This window comes from Sardina pilchardus, chromosome 16, assembly GCF_963854185.1.
Source record: "Sardina pilchardus chromosome 16, fSarPil1.1, whole genome shotgun sequence".
In the NCBI taxonomy this organism is placed as follows: Eukaryota; Metazoa; Chordata; class Actinopteri; order Clupeiformes; family Clupeidae; genus Sardina; species Sardina pilchardus.
In genome coordinates this window covers 6,479,344-6,499,269 of record NC_085009.1, presented here as the reverse complement: position 1 = coordinate 6,499,269, position 19,926 = coordinate 6,479,344, and the positions used below count along the sequence as shown (strand labels likewise).

Genomic DNA, 19,926 nt, shown 5'->3' with positions numbered 1-19,926 from the left:
GCCTTTTTAAACTCAGGACAAACCTCGGACAGACTGGGCTGAGCTACTGGAGAGAGAGTGGAGACCAGCCATCTGCCAGTCTCAGAAGTTATCTTTCTTTATTTCACTCTAGAGAACTTTGAAAACCCTGTGAAGTAAAGTCAAAGTGACGTTTAACATGAGGTGATTCTGTTGCGGCAAGCTATGACAGCCGGAATGTGAGAGAGGACCGGAGTCTTGAGGACCGGTACAACAAGAGGGCCAGGTGGCAGTAGTACGTTGGCTTCGCTTTCTCTCTCTCGTCTCAGGAAGAGCCGGCATTAAACCCTCTGATAGCTTCAGTCAACACTATGATTTGAGTTGTCTTCTGCTCCCTCTCCTTTTTCCTCACATATTCTAAATAAATGTGTAGGCTACTTTTGTTTCACTGCAGCCCCTGTTTCTGACTCGTTCTTTCTGCTCTGATCCAATTGGTTGACCCACTGCTCTGTCTCGCGTGGTCAGATTTTTAACTTAAGTTGGACATGTTATCTCTTTCAAGTGGATTAACCTTTTAGTACAGGCAATTTATAACACTTCTTTTTGAAACACCTGCCATATGTGTTAAGATTATTTGTATTTACCATGAACACAGGTTTGCGCATTTCCATTTTGTATTTTTGTAATATACAGCTTTTCCAATAAAAGGAACGTGATCATTTTTGATATATCAGAATCAGACATTGAAGACTGCCACGACCATAGAATTTCCTTTCAGAAACAAAGTAGTGAGTCTGGTATTACCAAGCTATTGAAATGTTCCCTGAACGAGAAGAATATATTGACACGCCCAGAATCAACACCTCGGAAGACTTTTGAATTTATTGCCAAAGTTTACATATTCCACTTGGGCGGAATATGCCATTTCTGTCAGCAGTTTTCACCCGTCAAACTAGACCTCAGTGCTTGTGAAGAAAAGTATTCATGCAAGCTGTGCTTGCTCGAGGCTCCTGAATCAGCATATGCACATGATAAGTGTGTACAGTAGTATATCTGTGTAGCTATGACACAATACCAGGGTCATTTTGAGGTCACTGGCTGACAGGGCTTATTATCATACACAGCATACTGTAGCTAAACATCTCAAGCTTGTGTACTACTGAAAATATTTCATTTAGATGGTCAAGTCAGTGGAATCATGTGTGGTCCATTCTCATTTGATCTGTCACTTTCAAAGTTTTGAAAAATGACATGAAATAAACAATAAACAAAGCAGGGTATGAATAGTGTGTTGGCGAAACACAAACACTGAACAATGCAGTGACTCGTGGGAAAACATGCAGATTCTTAAAGTCACTTTGAAGAACGGCAAATGCAATATAACCAGACCCAGCCTTGGTCTTTCACTTCAGGTCCAATTCATTTCCCACGAGAATTCTATGGTTTTGATACAGTATATTCCTCAACAGAACTAGACAATATTCATAATAACTCTATGTGTTGATTAAATATAAGTGCATCTGAAGACTTTGAGAAACATTTTAATGTGGGCTAAATGGAAAAAAACATCTGTCTTGCATTTCCACACACATAATGTGCAATATAGCCTACAGCAGTTTTCAAAAATCATTCCTTAGGCTATTCAAAATGTACAGCATAAAAACCACTCTATTAACACTACAAACTTATCCCTGAAAAATATTGAAAAGTATTGAAATGATCACAAGTTCTCTGGAAATACTCTTCCTCACTGCCTATTATTAAATCCACACAATGTGAAAATTTCACCAACAATGGCGTTCTGTTTTTTATACCATATCGGCCCCTTGCCCTAATCAATTAATTCTGTTATAGGCTATCTGTTTTCTGGCAGACTATTAGGCCTACCACATGGTGTGAATCTGGGGAAACAGGTCAAGTTCATGAAGACCCTAGAAAGTTGAACAGGTTCATCAGTTAAAAGCATCCTCCAGTGTGCGATGTATAGGGCCTACTCTTTTCTGAGCCCTGGGGTGCTAAGTTCCACTACACATCATCAGCACCTGAAAAAAAAGGAAAAAAGGGCCGTGCACAGGGAATTCGCACTCTGAGTTTATCAGGTTGTTAGGAAATAAGATAGGCTAGCCTATAATTATTTGTAGGTAAATGCAAGCATAGCATATCCCATATCCCATAACCATATCCCATTTCTAGTATCCTATGACAACCTCGGGAGTATTAGTAGCCTAGGCCTAAATGAGTGAAACATGTTGGCTCCGTAGTTTGTAAATTAGTAAAACACACACACACACAGACACACACACACACACACACACACACAGAGAGAGAGAGAGAGAGAGAGAGAGAGAGAGAGAGAGAGAGAGAGAGAGAGAGAGACAGTCTTTCAATAAGTCTCAATTGTTTCTATACTTCTGCAGACGCCCGCGTTTTTTATTTTTAAATTAGATAAACCAACTTGATGGAAACACCAAAGACTCGAGGGGACCACAGGCTAGTCTTTACTCCTCCCACTGAGATCACAACCAACGGAGAAGAGACGAGAGTAAAACAACATCCGGCCTCCATGTGGTGGAGGGAAATTTCACTTTCTGTGGATATCGCCCTTAGCAGGTTAGTGTTTCAAGGTGTTATGGACGAGTTCTAATGACAGAGAGAGTTGAATTCACGCGAGGTAGAAATTAATTTCGATGCCATTCTTGTGCGTAGTGTTGTAGTTTTTCGGGAGGACAACTTTGAAATCGTGCAGGCTAACTCGCAGGTTAGACTTAGCTCAGCTAAAGTTGTTCAATGACCGGACTGGCTTTGCTAACCAGTTGGCTGGCTAACCGGCTAGCTACAGATGCTAGTACTGTTAGTATCGGCTGATAAATACACTAGGCTGTCAGACCCAAAGAAATAAAGAAACGGAGTTACTTTGAAGATATCATATTTATTCAGTTTTGAATGGTGTAAGACGTTTGCTGTAAGCCTCCCAGTTTCATAACAGTATTCAACCGATCTCTTTGCCACAGCCCAAGCGAGCCTGCCCAACCTGTAGGCAAGAACAACATCAATGTCGACACCTACTGGTGGTCTCTTGTGGTATAACAAATGATGACCCAATTGACAAAAAATGCCATTTAGGCTTACATAGTATCGTGACTGACAAAATACTGTTGGGGATTGCCTCTGTTATCTTGTGTTATTGTTGTAATTGAGTTTACATTTGATGCATTAACAGTTGTAGAATTCATCAATGAGGCATAAAAACATTTTAAAGTCACATTCACATACCAAATCAATCACTCTTTTTATAGTTCAAATGAGCTCCACATTATCTGCTTTTTTTGCCAAGATAGTAGATTTGTTTGCACATTCATTAACTGGGGTTAGTTCAAATAAAACCCAAAGAAGCTGATTGTATATACTATTCAGTATGGCCCATTCTATCAGATGACTTTGTTGACAGACTTACTGGAATTATTTTGACAATAATCAAAATACAATGACAAGAACTAGGCTATAAAATCCAGGTTCAGCTCTGTGCCTGAAACTGAAAGCCTCCAGTATACCAGAGATTGACCCTAACTTCATCACTCTGTGATGTTGACACAGCCTATGACAGTTTTACTGTTCTGCTCATAGACTGGTTCTGCAACTTCTGCTAAAGAAACATGGCTGCCTTTAGAATTCCAAATAGTAGGAGATTGAATTGTTGTGATTTGCCCCGACGTGCTAAAAGATGATGGCCACGTCACTTATGAAACACATTTCGTTTTAACAGAAATTGTATTTTGAAGTACTTAGTCTTTCAGAGCACTATGCGAGCAACCTTAACATACGTTCCACCTTTCAATGGCCAATAATGAGCATTTGGTAACAATTTAGCAGGGTTAAAGATAAATAAAGAAAGACAGACAGGGTAAAGGTAATTATAGATTTACGCTGCATGACCCTCAGCGCTGTTCCAGTAGGGGACATGGCAAGACATTAAACAACCTGGCGCGTTACGAGGTGATTATAAAAGCCCAGGCCCGTTGTGTTGCTCACAGACATGTCATTAGGAGGGAGAAGGAACAATTAGCCCTCGACTCCCACTCCCAAGCCCCCGCATCTGTCCTCGGCTGGGGTGGGGTGGGGTGGGGTGGTCTCTCACTGACTGTCGTTCATTAGGTGGAGATGGAGGAAAACCATTTGCTGCGTTTGCTTCCCCTTCCCCGCTCTCCCCAAATCAGCCTTTGTGTGTACGTGGGGGTGTCTGTGGTTCTGCAAGGGGGCTGTGGGGGGGGGGGGGGGCAGTTTGTTGTTCAGTGCCATCATCACCCTCTCCGGGGCTGTTAAATTGTCAGGAATACTTTGGGGCTGTACGTCACCAGGGTTGCCAGCAGTTCAGCGTGAGGTCCAGGGCCGGCGTTGCCCGCGACGACGCTCCCTCCGCATAAATGGCCCGCTTCTGTTTTACAGCCTCTCTCATAAAAATGCGGGGCGATGACAAATTTAGAGGCCTGCGTGGGCCAAGAGCAATTTCTTTGATTATGGCCCCTGTCACTTTGGAGTCTCCGCACAATTCATTGTTGGGGCTCTTCCTGACGTGCCCGCTGCTTAGTTTCAGGAGATGGACTCCTCGTGAGAGGGCTTTGCTGCGAGATGACTTATGACGACATCCCAGCATTCTTTCCCTTTTACATCAATATCCGTTGTTGTTTTTAGTCGCTCGCACATAAAGTGGCTCCATGGGAAACAACATGTGAGAACCCCGCATCTTTATGATAATTAGGTGAGATGGGAACGTTATTTGTTAACATTATGTCGTTTTTTTTTGTAGGTTCGTGGGTGTCTCTCGGAGTTATTTGGCATGTTCCTCTGTCCTGTATCTGCCGTAGATTGAAGGGATGGCATCGTGTGAGGAGCCGGAGCTGTTCTCGAAGACCCTTGTCCAGTTCTGGATGACCAAAGTGTCTGAATGGAGCGAGGCCACCACGCCCTCGGCCCAGCTAGACGCCTGTCGGCACCAGGAGAAGCTGAGGGACTTCCTGCAGGAGGTGCTGGGAGCCCTGCGGCTGGCGGTACTTTCACAACACCCCATTCACACTGAGACTTGTTTAAAGCAACACTAAAGCACTTTTCCTCAGTCGCACACACGCTATTTGTTTATCCAGCAAATAGCAGACAAGGTAGAATATGTTGCATGATTTTATGAAAGTATGATGTATTGCGACATCGAAGCAAGTCAAATTTGTAGTTTCTGATGTCTCATTTCATGGAACTACAGATACACTACCCCACCTCGTAAAGTTACATAGTGCGGTTATAGCCGATAGAGGGCCGCGAAGTGAAAGCAGAAGTGCTGCTCCCCTTGTCACGAGTTGATAAACCGCTGAAATGATTTATTTTAAGGTAAAAAACCTCTTTAGTGTTGCTTTAACAGTGCAATCTGAATTACAGTGTTACAATCGGAATTGCTGAATTACAAATTTTGCTTCGCTTTCGGCCGCATTGCCACTTCAAACATGCGTTATCTTTTGATACCAGAACGCTGTGTCGTGGAATATCCCTGACATATTCATATTATATACTCAAATGTAGATGACTGTTTCCATCAGACAACAGGTCATAATCTAGGGCCTAGGGCCTTCGTTTGTGATTGCATCAACATTTGTTTGACGGACAGGACTGAAGTAAATTTCTGTTCTCTGAAGTGGTCAAAAAAGTAGCCAATGTTTTCAGCGTAGAGGTTCCCTTTAATGGCTTACTAATGGATTGTGGGTAGGTGAAGTGCCAAGAAACTCTTTGCTTAAGTGACACATACATACACACTCTCTAAATCTTCAGGTGTGGTTGATGGGGTGTTGCAGTCATCACTCAAATATAATTTTAGAGCCTGAATTAAAGGGTAATGTCCTGAAACTCAGAATACTCATGTCCATACCACATAATTTGTCACCGTATGATATATGATGTTCAACAGATATTTTGGGATTCAGTTTTAATCAAGATGGTCTTTTGCTGAGACACACACATATAGCAAGGTGCCCCTTCCACCCATCAGTAGCAATAAATTGCTCATGTAAACGTGATGGTGTTCAAGTTGATCAGGTTGGCATATATTATGTGTCTGTCCATACCATGTTTGGACATACACTTTGATTACATGTAGTCTGTCTGTGTAATTTGAAACAAATCTGCAAAATTCTCCTTGGCCTTAAGTAACTCCATGATTCAACTTTATGATGCTTATAAGTTGTGCTTGATAATGTGTTATTACATAAACCGTTTTTCAATACAGTGCAGTGCAAAAGAAGTCACTAAGGCCACCAAGAAATGCACATTCAAATCCCTTTATTTGGGCAGAAAATATTTATTTGATTGTAGAGCATACTTACAATAACAAAAGGTAGCGGTTTTCGACTTGGGTGGTGTCTCAGACATTTGAATAGCTTAGCGGTGGTTTTTAACCAGTGGCCTGGGCCCACTGGTGGTCTGTGAAGGCATTGCTGGTGGTCCTTAACCATGCATGTATTATTAGAAGTTGGAATCACAGAGTAACTCAAGCATCGATACTGTCATGATACTTTGGCCACGATACCGATGATATTCCGATACAATGATTCTGCAGTGCTCATTATATTGCAAAGCATTCATCCATGATGCAACAGTAACTGTGTGAATGAAGATGACAGGCAAAAAGTTAGAATCATGCTTTTATCCACTGCATTTCATAACTAAATTGCATAACTAACAGTATGCAGAGTGCGTAGGGTTTTATGTTAGTGCCTCTTAAAAATATAAAAGACATTTGGCAGTGTTTAGAGAATTACCGGTACTCTCATTCATTTGATAAGCACCACCATGAGACTGCATGAAGTAGTGACAGAATCCATTCATACGAAGAATTGCAGTACTTGAGTGAAACAATTTCGATACTTCGCACCAGTATATCAATGGATAACTTCGCAAAAATACGTTTTTTTTTTTTGTCCCATCCCTATGTATAACGTGGTTTCACGGTTATGATCACTATTTCCCCCTGTTTCTATCACTGTTTTTTTATTCAGTGATGGTCGACAAATTGCTTCCTTAGTCAGAATGGTGGTCCCTGAGTCACAATCCGTTGAAGACCTCTCGCATTGAGGATTTGGTCCTCACGATTGTGGACAGTATCAGTGATGAAAGAATATAGATTTTGTAATGCATATAGATCTTTATATTATCACTTCAGTACAAACAAACACTTGTTCATAACGGTGAGCACGCTTCACAAATGCAAATGCAATGTGCTTGTAGCAACGGACCTCAGATGGAACATTAGACTACAGTATTAGACCGGCCACCTCAGAGCTCAGACCTCAACATAATTGAAGCTGTGTGGGATCACTTGGACGGGGAGAGGAACAAAAACCAGCCAAGTATAGAGAGATGGAGCGAGGGAGAGAGGGAGGGAGGGAATGGGGGGAGATGGTTATGGTACATCCTGCAAGAGGCATGGAATAATTTACCACATGACTACTTGAAAGAATTACACTGCACCAGTCCAACAGGAACAGCTTTAGTTTTGCATTCTGAGGGAGGCCACACAAACCGTTGGCTTGTTTTAAAAAGACATTCTTTCACGTTTTTATTGTATTAATCTTTATTTGTGCTTGTTTTAATGTTGTGTAATGTTTTTTTATACACAGATAAACACTTCATGCTTTGATTAATTGAAGTGAAACTCACAGATTTCTTGGGTGGCCTAAAACTTTTTCAGGGTAGGAAAACATGTTGAGTTATCTGTGCCTGAACAAAATTTGATTCCCATGAATGTTCTTGCTATGGCTTTAAACATTAACTTGTGGATCACGTAATTTAAGATGATCTGTATGGCTGCCGTGGCCTCGTCCAGTTAAAGATGATTCATAAAATATGACCCTAAATAGGAAATAAGGAATCATCACTATTAGTAAGTCCATCTCGAGCAGTCTGTCTGGAGGTTTATCTTGATTGGCTTCATGGTGTTAGCGTTTGGCAGCTTGTACATGTTACATAGTTGTAGCAATGTGTACAGACAGGTTGTAAATCTGGGGTTAGTGATTATCAGACTGCTGTTAGTTTTGTTTTTGTACCACAGCCATCCTTTTGTCTAATATCTTCATGTATTAAGCCTGTGCAGCCTCCTCCATGTTCTCTACTGATCCGTTTGGTTGCTCAACTGTGTCCTTCGTCTCGTTTAACCTGTTGGCTCACCTGAGCGTTCTCCCCTCACCGTCTCTCCCGGCTCACTGGTGTCCAGGGTTTTTTTCTTTTGACCAGATGCTCTCTCTCCTCATGGTCTCCTGATACGGTATGTTCTTGTGCTCTGTCCCAGGGACAGCTTCTTCTCTCTCCTGTCCTGGGACTTGCTTTCTCTTTGGATGCCTTCTTTCTATGTCAATTTTAAAACAAATTCAATAAGAAGAACGTAATGTCCGCAACCCTGCTTTTAGCTCCCGTTTAATGTTTTTTAAAAAAACAAGCAACGTTTCGACCCTACTGGGTCTTCATCAGGCAAAAGGAATAAATTAAACATTAATTGGGAGCTAAAAGCAGTGTTGCAGACATTACAGTACATCATTGTGTTCCTTTTGTATCAGGCACTTGTGTGCTGCATTTCTGCTGTAGTTCAAATTCATTCAAAAGTAGTTGTGATCTGGAAAGCTCATTTCATTGTGTTTCTTCTTCATTTGTTTGTGAGTACAGTATTTTAGTGCTTTATGTTGAAGCAGATCAGTGCACATCCCTGATAATCACTGCTGTCCAAAGCATGAGGACACGAGGGGTTGTCTGTCTGTCTGTCTGTCTCTCTCTCTCTCTCTCTCTCTCACTCTCTCTCACCCTCATTTGTCCTTCATTTGTCTAGTGTCCATCCTTTGGTCCTCCTCCTCTGCATGGTTGTCTTCAGCAGTCGCGGCCATCTCATTTTCACCTCCCTCCATCTTTTCTTCTCCTCCTCCCTCCCTCTTTCTCTCTCTCTCTCTCTCTCTCTCTCTGCCACATCTTTCAGTCGTCCTCTCCCTCTCTCCCTGGCATCTCCCCCCGACTGTCTTCCCTGCGGTCCTTGCGTCCCTCATCTCCTCCTCCATCACGGCCTTGTTGTCTTGAACATCGTCCATGTTTTCCCTCCTTTCTTTCAGCTCCCCATTACGTCTTCCACGGGGTCCCTTTTTTCTTTCTGTCTCTCTCATCCAGTGGTTTCCATTTGGGAAGCGCTTAAGCACGCAAGATGCTGTAAGACAATCAGACTGGCAACCGGTGGCCTGCAGCGTTCAAGTGTATAGAGATCTGATGAGGGAGGATTTTGTTTTTACATCTGGACTCAAGTCCACATGCTCGTAATAAATATCTGCTGACATTTTGAGTCATCCGTCTTTCGCCTCGTCTCACTGCTGACTTAAAAAGTTCAAGGAGTTGGTTTTAGTCGAATACCGGTAGTTGCAGTTGATTATAGTTGAATTAGCAGCACTGACTAGGAAAATATACTGTTCTCCTTGACTGACAACTGTGATTGATAAGTCAGCAAGATATTTTAAGTAGATTTTGGGGGTTTTCTCCGTTCTTTTCATTGGATGGTGAGAGACCAACAGGAAACAAGTGGAGGAGAGAGCTGGGTTGTGATCAGGAAATGACACGGGTCGGACTCAGACCATTTGCGCCATAGCGCCCCTGAGACGTTGACACTTATAAACCCAGGGCAGAGTTCATCCATCTCCCATCTGTCTCCCTGGTTGCATCCTAGTCCTCGTTCTCAATGAGCTCCTGCTTTCATCTCTCCATCTCCTCCAAATCACCAGCATGTCTTTCATGCCTTTAATTCTCTCTGGTTTATCTTGAATGTCTGTCCGTCTTCCCCCTTCTACCATCCTCTGTTGTATCCTTCTAACCTTGAATCTTTGTTGCTATCTTTCTTTCATGCCCTGTCTTATCTTTCTGCCTCATTGCATCTTCCCTGGTGCTGCCTACGGATATAGATTGAGTAGACACCTGCTTTGATTTGATGCTTTTTAATTTTGACTGTCAGAAAACAAGGCATTTATTACATTCAGAAGACATTTAACCTCGCTTCAGTAATTGTGTAACTCAAATATAGTCTCAGATGACATTGGCTTTGAATGTCCGGTCAAACCCCCCCCCCCCAAAAAAAAAACACTTGCGTAATTTTGTGAATGGCTAGAGAACACCCTCTAGCAGTAAAAACTCTCATCTTTGCTAGACCTGCAAATCACTGAGTAAAAGGGTGGCTGTCAATGGGGAGAGCAGAACGCAGCATAGACCTTCCCAAAAAAGGAAGTTCAAAGACAGCCGAGAAGAGAACTGAATAAAGAAGGCACACATACTGAATGAAGGGGACTGCTACCATGGCAAGGAAACACACACCATAACTGCCAAGCACACGCTCTAACAAGAGCAATGGCTTGTCTCTGGAAGTGTCATTGGAAATGAGTCAATGAGGGTTGATGGGTGAATAATGCCTCTGGAGATACCCAGTCTGAGGCCAGATTCATGTCCACAGCTAAGCCGTGATGGAGCGAAGAGTGCGAGTTAGATCACTTCAGTGTGTGAATATCGGGAATGGATCCTAGCGCTCAGATTTGTCATGAGCGCTCGCAGACCTGACGTGCGGCTTGGCATTATCAGACGTGCTGGGCCACATTAAGACAACAAGCGAAACCGCTGCCTGACGTAGCTCTCGGAATTCTAAAAGTGTGCTCTATAATTCTACCGATAATAGCACGCTGTCCACGCTCATATCTCCTAACAGCATGTGGAGAAAACACTTATAAAACCGAGCTGGGATTCTTTTTTTTTTTGTGGCCAGACCAAGGTGTTGAAAGTTTCATGTTACCAAACATTTTGGTTAACCAACAAAGTAATGGGTTTCATTTGATGAGTTAATTGAAGGGATTTATAATTTGGGCAACATAGACTTTACCTGTCGTATCTATTATTTTTGACTAAAGACAGCACCATGATATAACTGAAGCAATGTCAGTAGTCACTAGTAGTGCGAGGGGCAAGGGGAAATTGCAGATCAACAAAGCACCTAATACAAGGCTATACGAACGATTGATTGATTGATTGCTTGTTTTGTTCCAATCATTTTCGTGACGAAGGAATTGTAGATTATAGTAAATATACAAGAAGCAAAACATCTTTACCTTCGGGGCTTTGACTTTGGTTGCTCAGGGTGAATATGGCTGAGGAGTCCCGTGACCGGTCCAGTGTACTGTACGTACAGTAGGCCAGGATCAAACTCCATAGAGCACTGCATGCAAACATCAAGGCTTTGCGTTGCCTTTTGGCTACTGTAAGGAATGTCTTGGAGATACAGATAGACTACTTTAGCCCACCTCAGAAATCATGGCATTCTCACTGAAACAAATGACATCTATCTCACCCCTTTGTTTTTCTCCAGCTACAGTACGTGGATATGGTAGATTTGCTGTCTCCTTCATACACAGTTGGTCTGCAGTGTGGCTCTTGCCTTTCTTCAAAGAATAATTACTCCGAGGTTTCCTTAAAAATCACATCCCCACATTTTCTGTGGGAACCGCTTGTGCTAAGTTGTTTTGTGTGTGTGTGTGTGTGTGTGGGTGCACGCATGTGTGTACGTGCGTGCTCACGATTCAGTGAGAATTCTGTAGCCTGGATCTCCTTGGGATAAAACGCTCCAAGCCTGGCGTCCGCTTAACAGTAGCCGTTCTGTGCAGTGGAAAAAGCAGGACACATTGGCAACAGTGTTGAGTTACCGAGGCTAATAGCCGCCCAGGGACAGGCAGCGCTAACCTAATGTATCCATGCCCCAAGTGTTGCGAATTTGGACGAGTCTGAAGGAGGGGGTTGGACGGAGGGCTTTCTCTGAAGGTTCAGTGTAAAAAGGAGGGGGAGAAAAAAAAAACCAGAGAGAAAACATCAGGCTTCCCACCAACGGCGTTCACCTTGAAAGAAGGTCTTTATTCGTAGGCTGTCATACGGAATGGGGCTCGCTCCCGGCTTTCCCACTCTCTCTTGCTCTCTCTCCCTCTCTCCCTCTTTCTCTCCCTCTTCTCCCCATCTCCCTTTTGCTCTCTTTCTCTCACTCTCTCTTCCTCTCCTTCTCTATTTCTCTCTCTCCCCCTCTTTCTCTCCCTCTTTTTCTCCCCCTCTCCCTTTCGCTCTCTTTCTCTCTCACTCTCTCCCTCTCCCTCGACCTCCAGTCCCAGTGAATAGGCTCAGGCCTGATTTTTCAGCACATACCCATCACAATGACTGCACCAGCGAGAGGTAACCAAATTAACTGTGGGTGGCACTCTTGACAGAGTAGAAGAGGTCAAATCAGTCCACAACAGCCACACCACAAGCACAAAAAGGGGAAAAAAAGAGAAAATAGAAGAAATAAATTACAAACCAGCTGTGTTTGCCCTCAAATTGTAGTCTTGCTCCATGGAAGCAAATCAGGGCAGCTTTTAGTTTTGAAGTTTTTTTTCTTTAGTGCGTTGTAGCCACCCACTTGCCATCTGCAAATGTTTTGAACATGGAGACGGGCACTCAAATTGAGCTTTCATAATGTTTATCAGTTGATTGATTTCACATTTGCGTGGTCATTTTTTTTGCATGTGTACAAATCCAGTGCCATGCACATATACGCCCGAAGTCACAACTCCGAGCTTTAAATGAAAGAGAAAAGACTTTTTTTGCAAAGTAAGCCCCTATTAAAGCTGGCCCGGTGCCTCGCATTGTTTTGGACGAACTTGAACGCGAGAGTGAATGCCCTTCTCATTGAGCCGATGCTGTTTTCTGTTGAGCTGGGGACCCGCTCATGAACTCCAGGTGTGGCGATGTGTTGCAGAGATGTGCATCGGAGGCGCTGGCGAACCTGCCCTTTGTCGGCCAGTTGCTGGGGAGGCTCTGCTCGGTCCCATGTGTTACGGCGGATGGTGAGTTTTTACGACGGCGCCGTGTGAAAGGGTGTGTTTCCCATTTGGCGCAGGGCAGGGGAATCAGTTCCTGCAGGGGGATGCTGGGCTGTTTGGACGCTTCTCTACCCATAAACCCTGAAGAGGTCTGATGAGCCGCAAGGCATTGATCCCTCCCCCAAACACACACACACACACACACACACACACACACACTCTGTTTCCCCTCTTCCTCGCTCCACCCATCTTCGCATATGTTTTTGCACCTCTGCACCTGCATAATAAAACGTACTGTAAGAACAATTTCATGAGCGCTAATATTTTCAGTCATCTGTTTTCATACAGTAGATGAAGAATATATTTGAACTATCGTGACTAATGATGTCTTGTTGGATGTATGATACCTTATTGATCAATAATACTACCACTGTCTCACAAGTACAGGTTTTGATCAGACTATTGTTGTGTATGTTTCAAATGTTTGCATGGGAAGTGTTTGCAGTCAGCACCATTTTAGTGCTCAGCTTCAGTGTGTTTCTGGTGTTTCTTCAGAGGAAAGCAGCAGCCTTCTCTTGCAGTGCCTGTGGAGTCTGTTCAGCCCAACCCCACAGAATGCCGTCGAGCTCAAGGCCAACGACTGGATACGGGTACAGAGGCCTTCCTTTCTATTTTCTTTATCCATCCAGCAGTTTATCATTGCAGACCCTCCGTACTTTTGGACTGTTGTTGTCTGAATGTTAAGCTGTTGTGTGCCCTAATGTTTTCTGGGGAAATAGGCACACACATTTGTTATGGGTAGTGGATTCTGCCAAAACTCACCACAGAGTGAATACTGAAACTGTGACGTTCAAGCGAAACACGTGGACCACAGCGCCAACGCTAAAACACACCAAAAAGGAAAACCTCAAAAGCCTGGTCTCTTCCTGAGTTGTTATTCCACCAGCAATCATAGTTCAAGGACAGTAAATTAGCAGCGATGCTATGAGTTAGTATGTTTGTGCGCGTGAAGTGTCAGAACACTACGCTGATTGCCCGCAACGTTTACCCTGCCGTGCGGAATGTTTAGAAAGCCTTGTGCCTGTGTCCTTGCGGCGTGTTTGTCTTTTCCGCGTAATTTGATGACCCTTTCAGTGGCCCTTCGAAATGGACATGACAAAGCATCCAGTAGTATACTGTAGCAATTAGACTAATAATCATCGACATTAAAAAAAAAACGTCTTCGTGTTTTCCATGTGGACGGAGCCGTTCCCACACAACCTTGAGTTCCCTAATGGCGTCCACATAGGTGGTTTACCATAAACAAACTGTAACCCCACACATATTTGCAAGATTAAATGTGTGTATTTTTTATTAGTTTTTTCTCCCCCTCTCTTCATGATATGAAAGACTCGCATAATTAAAGCCAGGCTTTAAAGTAAACTTTTAATTTGCCAGATGTGTGGTGACCTATAGAAGTGGGGAAGCATGGCTTGGCGGGAGGTGTTGGATCACTATAAAGGACCAGATCCTAGGGAATCATTTTTTTTTTCATCGTTGCATACTGTATCAATATGCTCAAGGGCGCTTTGGGGGGGTTGGGGTTGTGTGTGTGTGTGTGTGTGTGTGTATGTGAGGAAGGGGTGGGAGGGTGCTGTGGTTAAATGATTAGAAGAATGAACATGAATGTGTGTGGAAATTAGATGGTATACGCAGACTCCATCCTTTTTTGGGTGGTGGTGGTGGCGGGGTGTCTGTCAGATCTAGGTGTTAGATCTGGCGCTACGAAACGGTGGAATTTTACAGGGCTGGCAGACCCCGTGCCCTGTACGCCCCACCCTGGCACGGCCGGGTGTGTTTGCGTAGCGTGTGTAGTTGTGGTGGTGTTGCGATGCTGCTGTTGGGATGCTTGTTGTCGCGCCAGTGTACTCAACACAGTGGGTTATTGGCCAATGAAACAAGCCGTTTCAGTCACCGAGAAGACGTTATTTATGCCGCTCTTAGTTCCCAACTTTACTTTTCCCCTCTCTTTTATGCATGGTGTAGCCTACGCACTTTTCATAAATATGGATGAAGATACAAATTGTCCTTCCATCCTCTTTCTTAAGTAAGTAAGTACAGTACTGTCCATTGAATGCTGAGGTATGGGACTGACTGATGGAAATGTGTGAATCATTACAGTGGCCTGTGACTACTTTAATCCTATAATGTGGCCTAGAATAATATGGAATGAAATGACCGTATCTTTAGCGGTGTCTTATACGTCATAAGAAAAACGGCAATTTAGTTTTTTCAGTCACTCAAAAAAAACATCAGTTCCCCTCTCAAAATCAACTGCCAAATTACAGTGTTTGTAAAGTACAATTTAAACAGAAATCACTCTCACTGTGTTTACTGCAACGCTTCACTGTGACTTGCGCTGTGTGCACATTGCACACGTGTGTTATGCTTTGTGTTGTTCAGAGGGTCGATCATCTCTTTTTCCAGGGTGCCCTACAGGAAGAGCATGAGGAGGCCTCACGCTGTTTTACTGCCACATGCATGTCTATTAGCGTCACTGCAAAATTACAAAACACTTTTTTTATTCGGCTGCAGAGGTAAAAGTTGAGGCATTCACAGGTAGGAAGGGCGGCGGGCGTTGTTTTGTCGGTTTCACAGAAGTTGAGAGGAAACGCTTGTGTTGGTCTGAGATTTCGTTTCCATTTTTCATGCAATCGTAAGTAGAAACTGTGTGAAATAATTGACTCTCGTACCGATGTTTGTACAATCGTGGCTGCCTCGCTAATCGACCTACTTACTTGGTGCCACAGTATTATATTGGCTGTGTGAATTCATAGGTTTCGCAGAACACATGGAACTCACTCAAGTTTAGCCATCAGAAGCAGGCATATGTTTCCCCTTCTTTTTCCCTCTCTCCCTCTTTCTCTCTCCTCTCTCTCCCTCTCTCACTCTCTCTTTGAGCCTGTTTTTCACTCTCTGTTGTCTCAAAGCCCAGTGCTTGATGGTCGCTCTCTCTTTCTCTCCCTCCCTCTCCCTCCCTCTCTCTCTCCCTCCCTTCTCTCGTTCTCTGCCTCTCTCTGCTAACACATGTTGCTCAGCGGAGCTGGAAGCGTTCCACTTCCCAGCCTGTGTGGTCCCTGTCTGTGAATTCCCAGCAGATGAAGAGTGTTCCGAGACGATCCGTAATGACTATGTGTGCTCTACATCTTTCACCACTCCTGACATTCCACCCCCGGCTCGCTGTGTCAGACTCTGGTTTTTTTTCTCTCTCTCTCTCTCTCTTTTTTTCTTTTCTTTTTTTTTCTTTTTTGAAAGATGAGGTATTACTGGCTAAGTGGGCATATTTTTCCTCCCTTCTCCCTCTCCATCGCTCTTGGACGTGCAGTGTCTGTATCTGGCAGTGTTGTGTCTCTCTTCCTCAAAGCCTTTCTCTCTCTCTCTCCCTCTCTCTCTCTCTCTCTCTCTCTCTCTACCCCAAAGCCTTTCTGTCTCTCTCTCTCCCCTTTCTTTCTCTCATTTTCTCTTTTTCTCTTTCTTTTCTCTCTCTCTGTCAGTCTGTATATTTCTCAGTTTCACATAAACATGTGCTCACACACACACACACACACGCACACACACACACACACAATCGCACACACTCGCACACACAAACACTTCCATAGCCTTGTTTCAGTTTCCAGTTTGTTTTCCAACCAGCGGCCTTCCTCCCTCAACTTTGCCCACATGCAGCTGGTAACAGAGAGCTTAACGCAAACTAGTCTGATCTCCAAACTCTCTGAACTCTCTCCCTCTCTCGCTTTTTTTTTTCTCCTGTCGTATGCACTTTCTGCATTTGCCAAGGGGGATATTTTTTGATTCAAGCACCGCATCCATATGTCTTCAAGCTTGCCTAATTGCCATGTTTAAGGCAATGTGGTACAGCCCCCCCCTTCCACCACCACCACCATCCCACCCCCAACCCCATCATTCCATTCTCCACACACACACACACACACACACGCACACACACACACACGCACACATACACACACAGACACACACACACACGCACACACTTGAAAAAGGGCTTTAAGTGTGAGTTACTGTGTTTTTGCAGCTCAGATGGTAGTAATTGAGCTTCGGTTGGGTCTGTGGAGGACATCCTAACATGCTCGAAACTAACCCAAACCGCACGGCTCGACCACAGGGAGCAGTGTTTTCCATCGGCCTCCTCTCCTGCGCTCTGCTTTTCTGCGCCCTAATTCTTGGCGGAAGCGTGCCCATTCGCTCTGCACCGTAAGCACAATTGGGTGTTCTCTTTCTGCTTTTTTTTTTCTCCCCCGAGGCCGTAAAAAGACAAGCTTTCAATTATGAACTTAAATTTACAGTTTTGTTCGGCTTTTTTTTTTTCTTTTCGTCTGTTTTGTTTTGATGTAACGGGTTACTGAATTTGTCATGCTTGAGGCTTCTAAAACGACAGGCCCTGACTCTGGCTAAGGTTAGGGAGAGACAGCCACCCCACAGCCACTCTGTGCTCCAGTATCTGATGGGGAGATGTCTCCTCGTTTGCGGCCTGCATCCAGCGCCGACAGTTCAAAGGCGAGAACCCAGAGAGACCCGTCTCGCGCTAATCACGTTATCATGTGATTACACAGATCAAGATGACATTCTTATAAAGCCATCTGTTATCGCTTATGAAATTATTTGTAGGGGTTTGGTGCTTTTTTACCACACACACACACACACGCACGCACACACACACACACACACACTCACACGCACAGACACAGGCAGCTCCATGATTATTGATTTTCAGGGATCAAGCGAGTCTTTCCAAGAATCTTGAGGGCGAAAGGCTTTTTAAAGTTGAGGTTGGGTTTCAGAATTTGCTCAGCCCGTCGGGCCTCTGTGCTCTAATGGCTTTAATCTTTGCGTTGCCGATGAGGGATACTTACGGCACTTACACAGGCTTTGTCGCCATACAGTTTAAAGCTGAGTGCATCCAGATTTGGCCTGATTAGCGGACTGAAGCGCGTGCCACAGCATCCAGTGTGTGGACACGTACTGTAACGCGGTTAAAGGAAAACGGTTTGAGTGTGTTGTAGATGCGTCGCACAGTCTCTGAGACTTTGATCTTGATCGGGGTAATCAGAGCTTATCTACTTTCAACATTCTCACCTCACCAAGTTGAAGATATTTGCTTAAACACCTCTGAGTGAATGGAGCCAGTAGGCATAGCCCTTCGGCTCTCCTTCAAGGACTCAACCAAATGAAAAATAGAATAATTTCAACTCTGTGATCATGTTGATGTAAGTAACCCAAAGCCAGTTTGGGTTCTTCTGACCTCAGATTAGTTCTCCCATTGTTCATCCATTACGTTTTATTCAGACCTCTTCATTAAGAGATGAAAGGCCTTACGAGGCAGTATTTATCCTGTTGAGCAGAGACTACTACTGTAGTATAATCAGAAAGGCGCACAGGAGCTGTGGTCTCTAGGATTGACCCTCAACTTCAGTACTGACCCTCAACTAGTTGACCAGGCTCCTGTCGCTGGCTTGGAGGATGTTCTGATGGGGTTAGGAGCTCACATCTCCGGCATCTGGTGGAACTTCAGCTGAATGTTTACTGTTGAGGAGGGTTCTTTTTGTAGAACTCATACTCTAAACGAGCATCTTAGCTTCTTTGGAGATGCATGCTGTTGAAGGTCTTCTTGGAGGTCCACTTGGAGGTCCACTTGGAGGTGTGCACAAAGTTTTAATCGTTTTGAAGGCTGGTCATTTAGCGTACTAAGGCTTCAATTTTGAATGTAGTTTTTAAAATATATGTTTCTTCTACTACAGAGCTCTGTAGGCAATAGAATACATCAACCAGAACATGGAGTTGATTTGGCCTTCAAAACGATTGATTTCCCTTGGAAATGGACATGCATTATGCAAAGATGTGTAGTGAACTGCGTTTCACAGAGCTTGTTTTTATGGTTTACAGGCGAAGACACCATTTGGAACTAATGAGTTATTCAGTTCATGACGCTGGATTAAGTGTCAGAAGTGCTGTTAATGTGAAGAACTGTGGCCCTTGAGTGGAAACAGACTGATTTCCATGCAGTTCCAGATGCAAAACCTAATTTCTCTGGACCATTTCAGGATATCAGATGCAATTTCTAGTTGGAATTGATTTTTTTCCAAGACAGGATTAAGCACTCTGTGTCTCATAAGGGCATTTTCTGGTTGTGCGAAGTGCTGTTTGCTGGTTCCGTTTTAGTGAAAGCAGACTCGTTTTCCACACACAAGCCAGTCTGATTCCTCCACACACCATCACTGCCTTTTAATTGTTCCAGCATGCAAGTACAAATTTACCCCCAAATGACTGTCGTCTGCTGCGGAAAAGTGAAGATGTGTGGTTTTTTTTGGTTCTCTGCAGAAAACAATGTGTCATTTAGTTGCAGCGGACGAAGAGGGGTGGTCTGTAATGAAACATGTTGGACTACCTTCAAAGGAGTACCATGTCAGCACTCTCAAAAAGGTACTTTATTTATGTGTTTGTTTATTTATTTAACACATAAAGAAATGCTTAGTTGATGCTTAGCTTAGCCAGAAGATGCTGTCATTTGTTTGTGTTCTTTCTGTAGATGGTGTCCCTTCTGACTGAGGCCATCAACAGACGCTGCAGCAGTTTCAGGAGTCCAGAGAGGTGATCTTTTTCATGTGCTGGAGCTAGTTTAAGAGTTAGGGCCCTAATTTAAATGCTGGAGCTAGTTTAAGAGTTAGAGCCCTCATTTAAATGCTGGAGCTAGTTTAAGAGTTAGGGCTCTAATTTAAATGCTGGAGCTAGTTTAAGAGTTAAGGCCATCACCCACCAAAAGAGTACGCGGCGCGCCGCGCCACGAAAAAAAATAGAATTCCATTGTTTTCAATGGAGCAAAGCCCACTGGAAACGTCTGCCGCGCAGCAGCCGCACAGAGATAGAAAACTATTCTAAAATCCTGCGCGGCAAGCCCAGACCGCCGAACACCGCTGAACGTCGTTTCTGGTGGGCGTTGGGCTTTAGGGCTCTAATTTAAATGCTGGAGCTAGTTTAAGAGTTAGGGCTCTAATTTAAATGCTGGAGCTAGTTTAAGAGTTAGGGC

General features: G+C 43.8%; 1 protein-coding gene across 2 annotated transcripts in view; it reads left to right on the top strand.

The window, feature by feature from the left end:
• Positions 1-2,488: 2,488 nt before the first annotated feature.
• Positions 2,489-19,926, top strand: part of fancc (FA complementation group C) — a 30,421-nt gene continuing 12,983 nt past the window's right edge. Inside the window, exons 1-6 of one of the 2 annotated variants that reach the window (XM_062516126.1) lie at positions 2,489-2,568; positions 4,763-5,003; positions 12,779-12,866; positions 13,398-13,492; positions 19,221-19,322; positions 19,429-19,490. In XM_062516126.1, coding sequence (XP_062372110.1) covers positions 4,830-5,003; positions 12,779-12,866; positions 13,398-13,492; positions 19,221-19,322; positions 19,429-19,490 — 521 coding nt within the window. In that variant the 5' untranslated portion in view covers positions 2,489-2,568; positions 4,763-4,829. The remainder of the gene's footprint in view (positions 2,569-4,762; positions 5,004-12,778; positions 12,867-13,397; positions 13,493-19,220; positions 19,323-19,428; positions 19,491-19,926) is intronic. The other variant, XM_062516127.1, reaches the window with a different exon arrangement.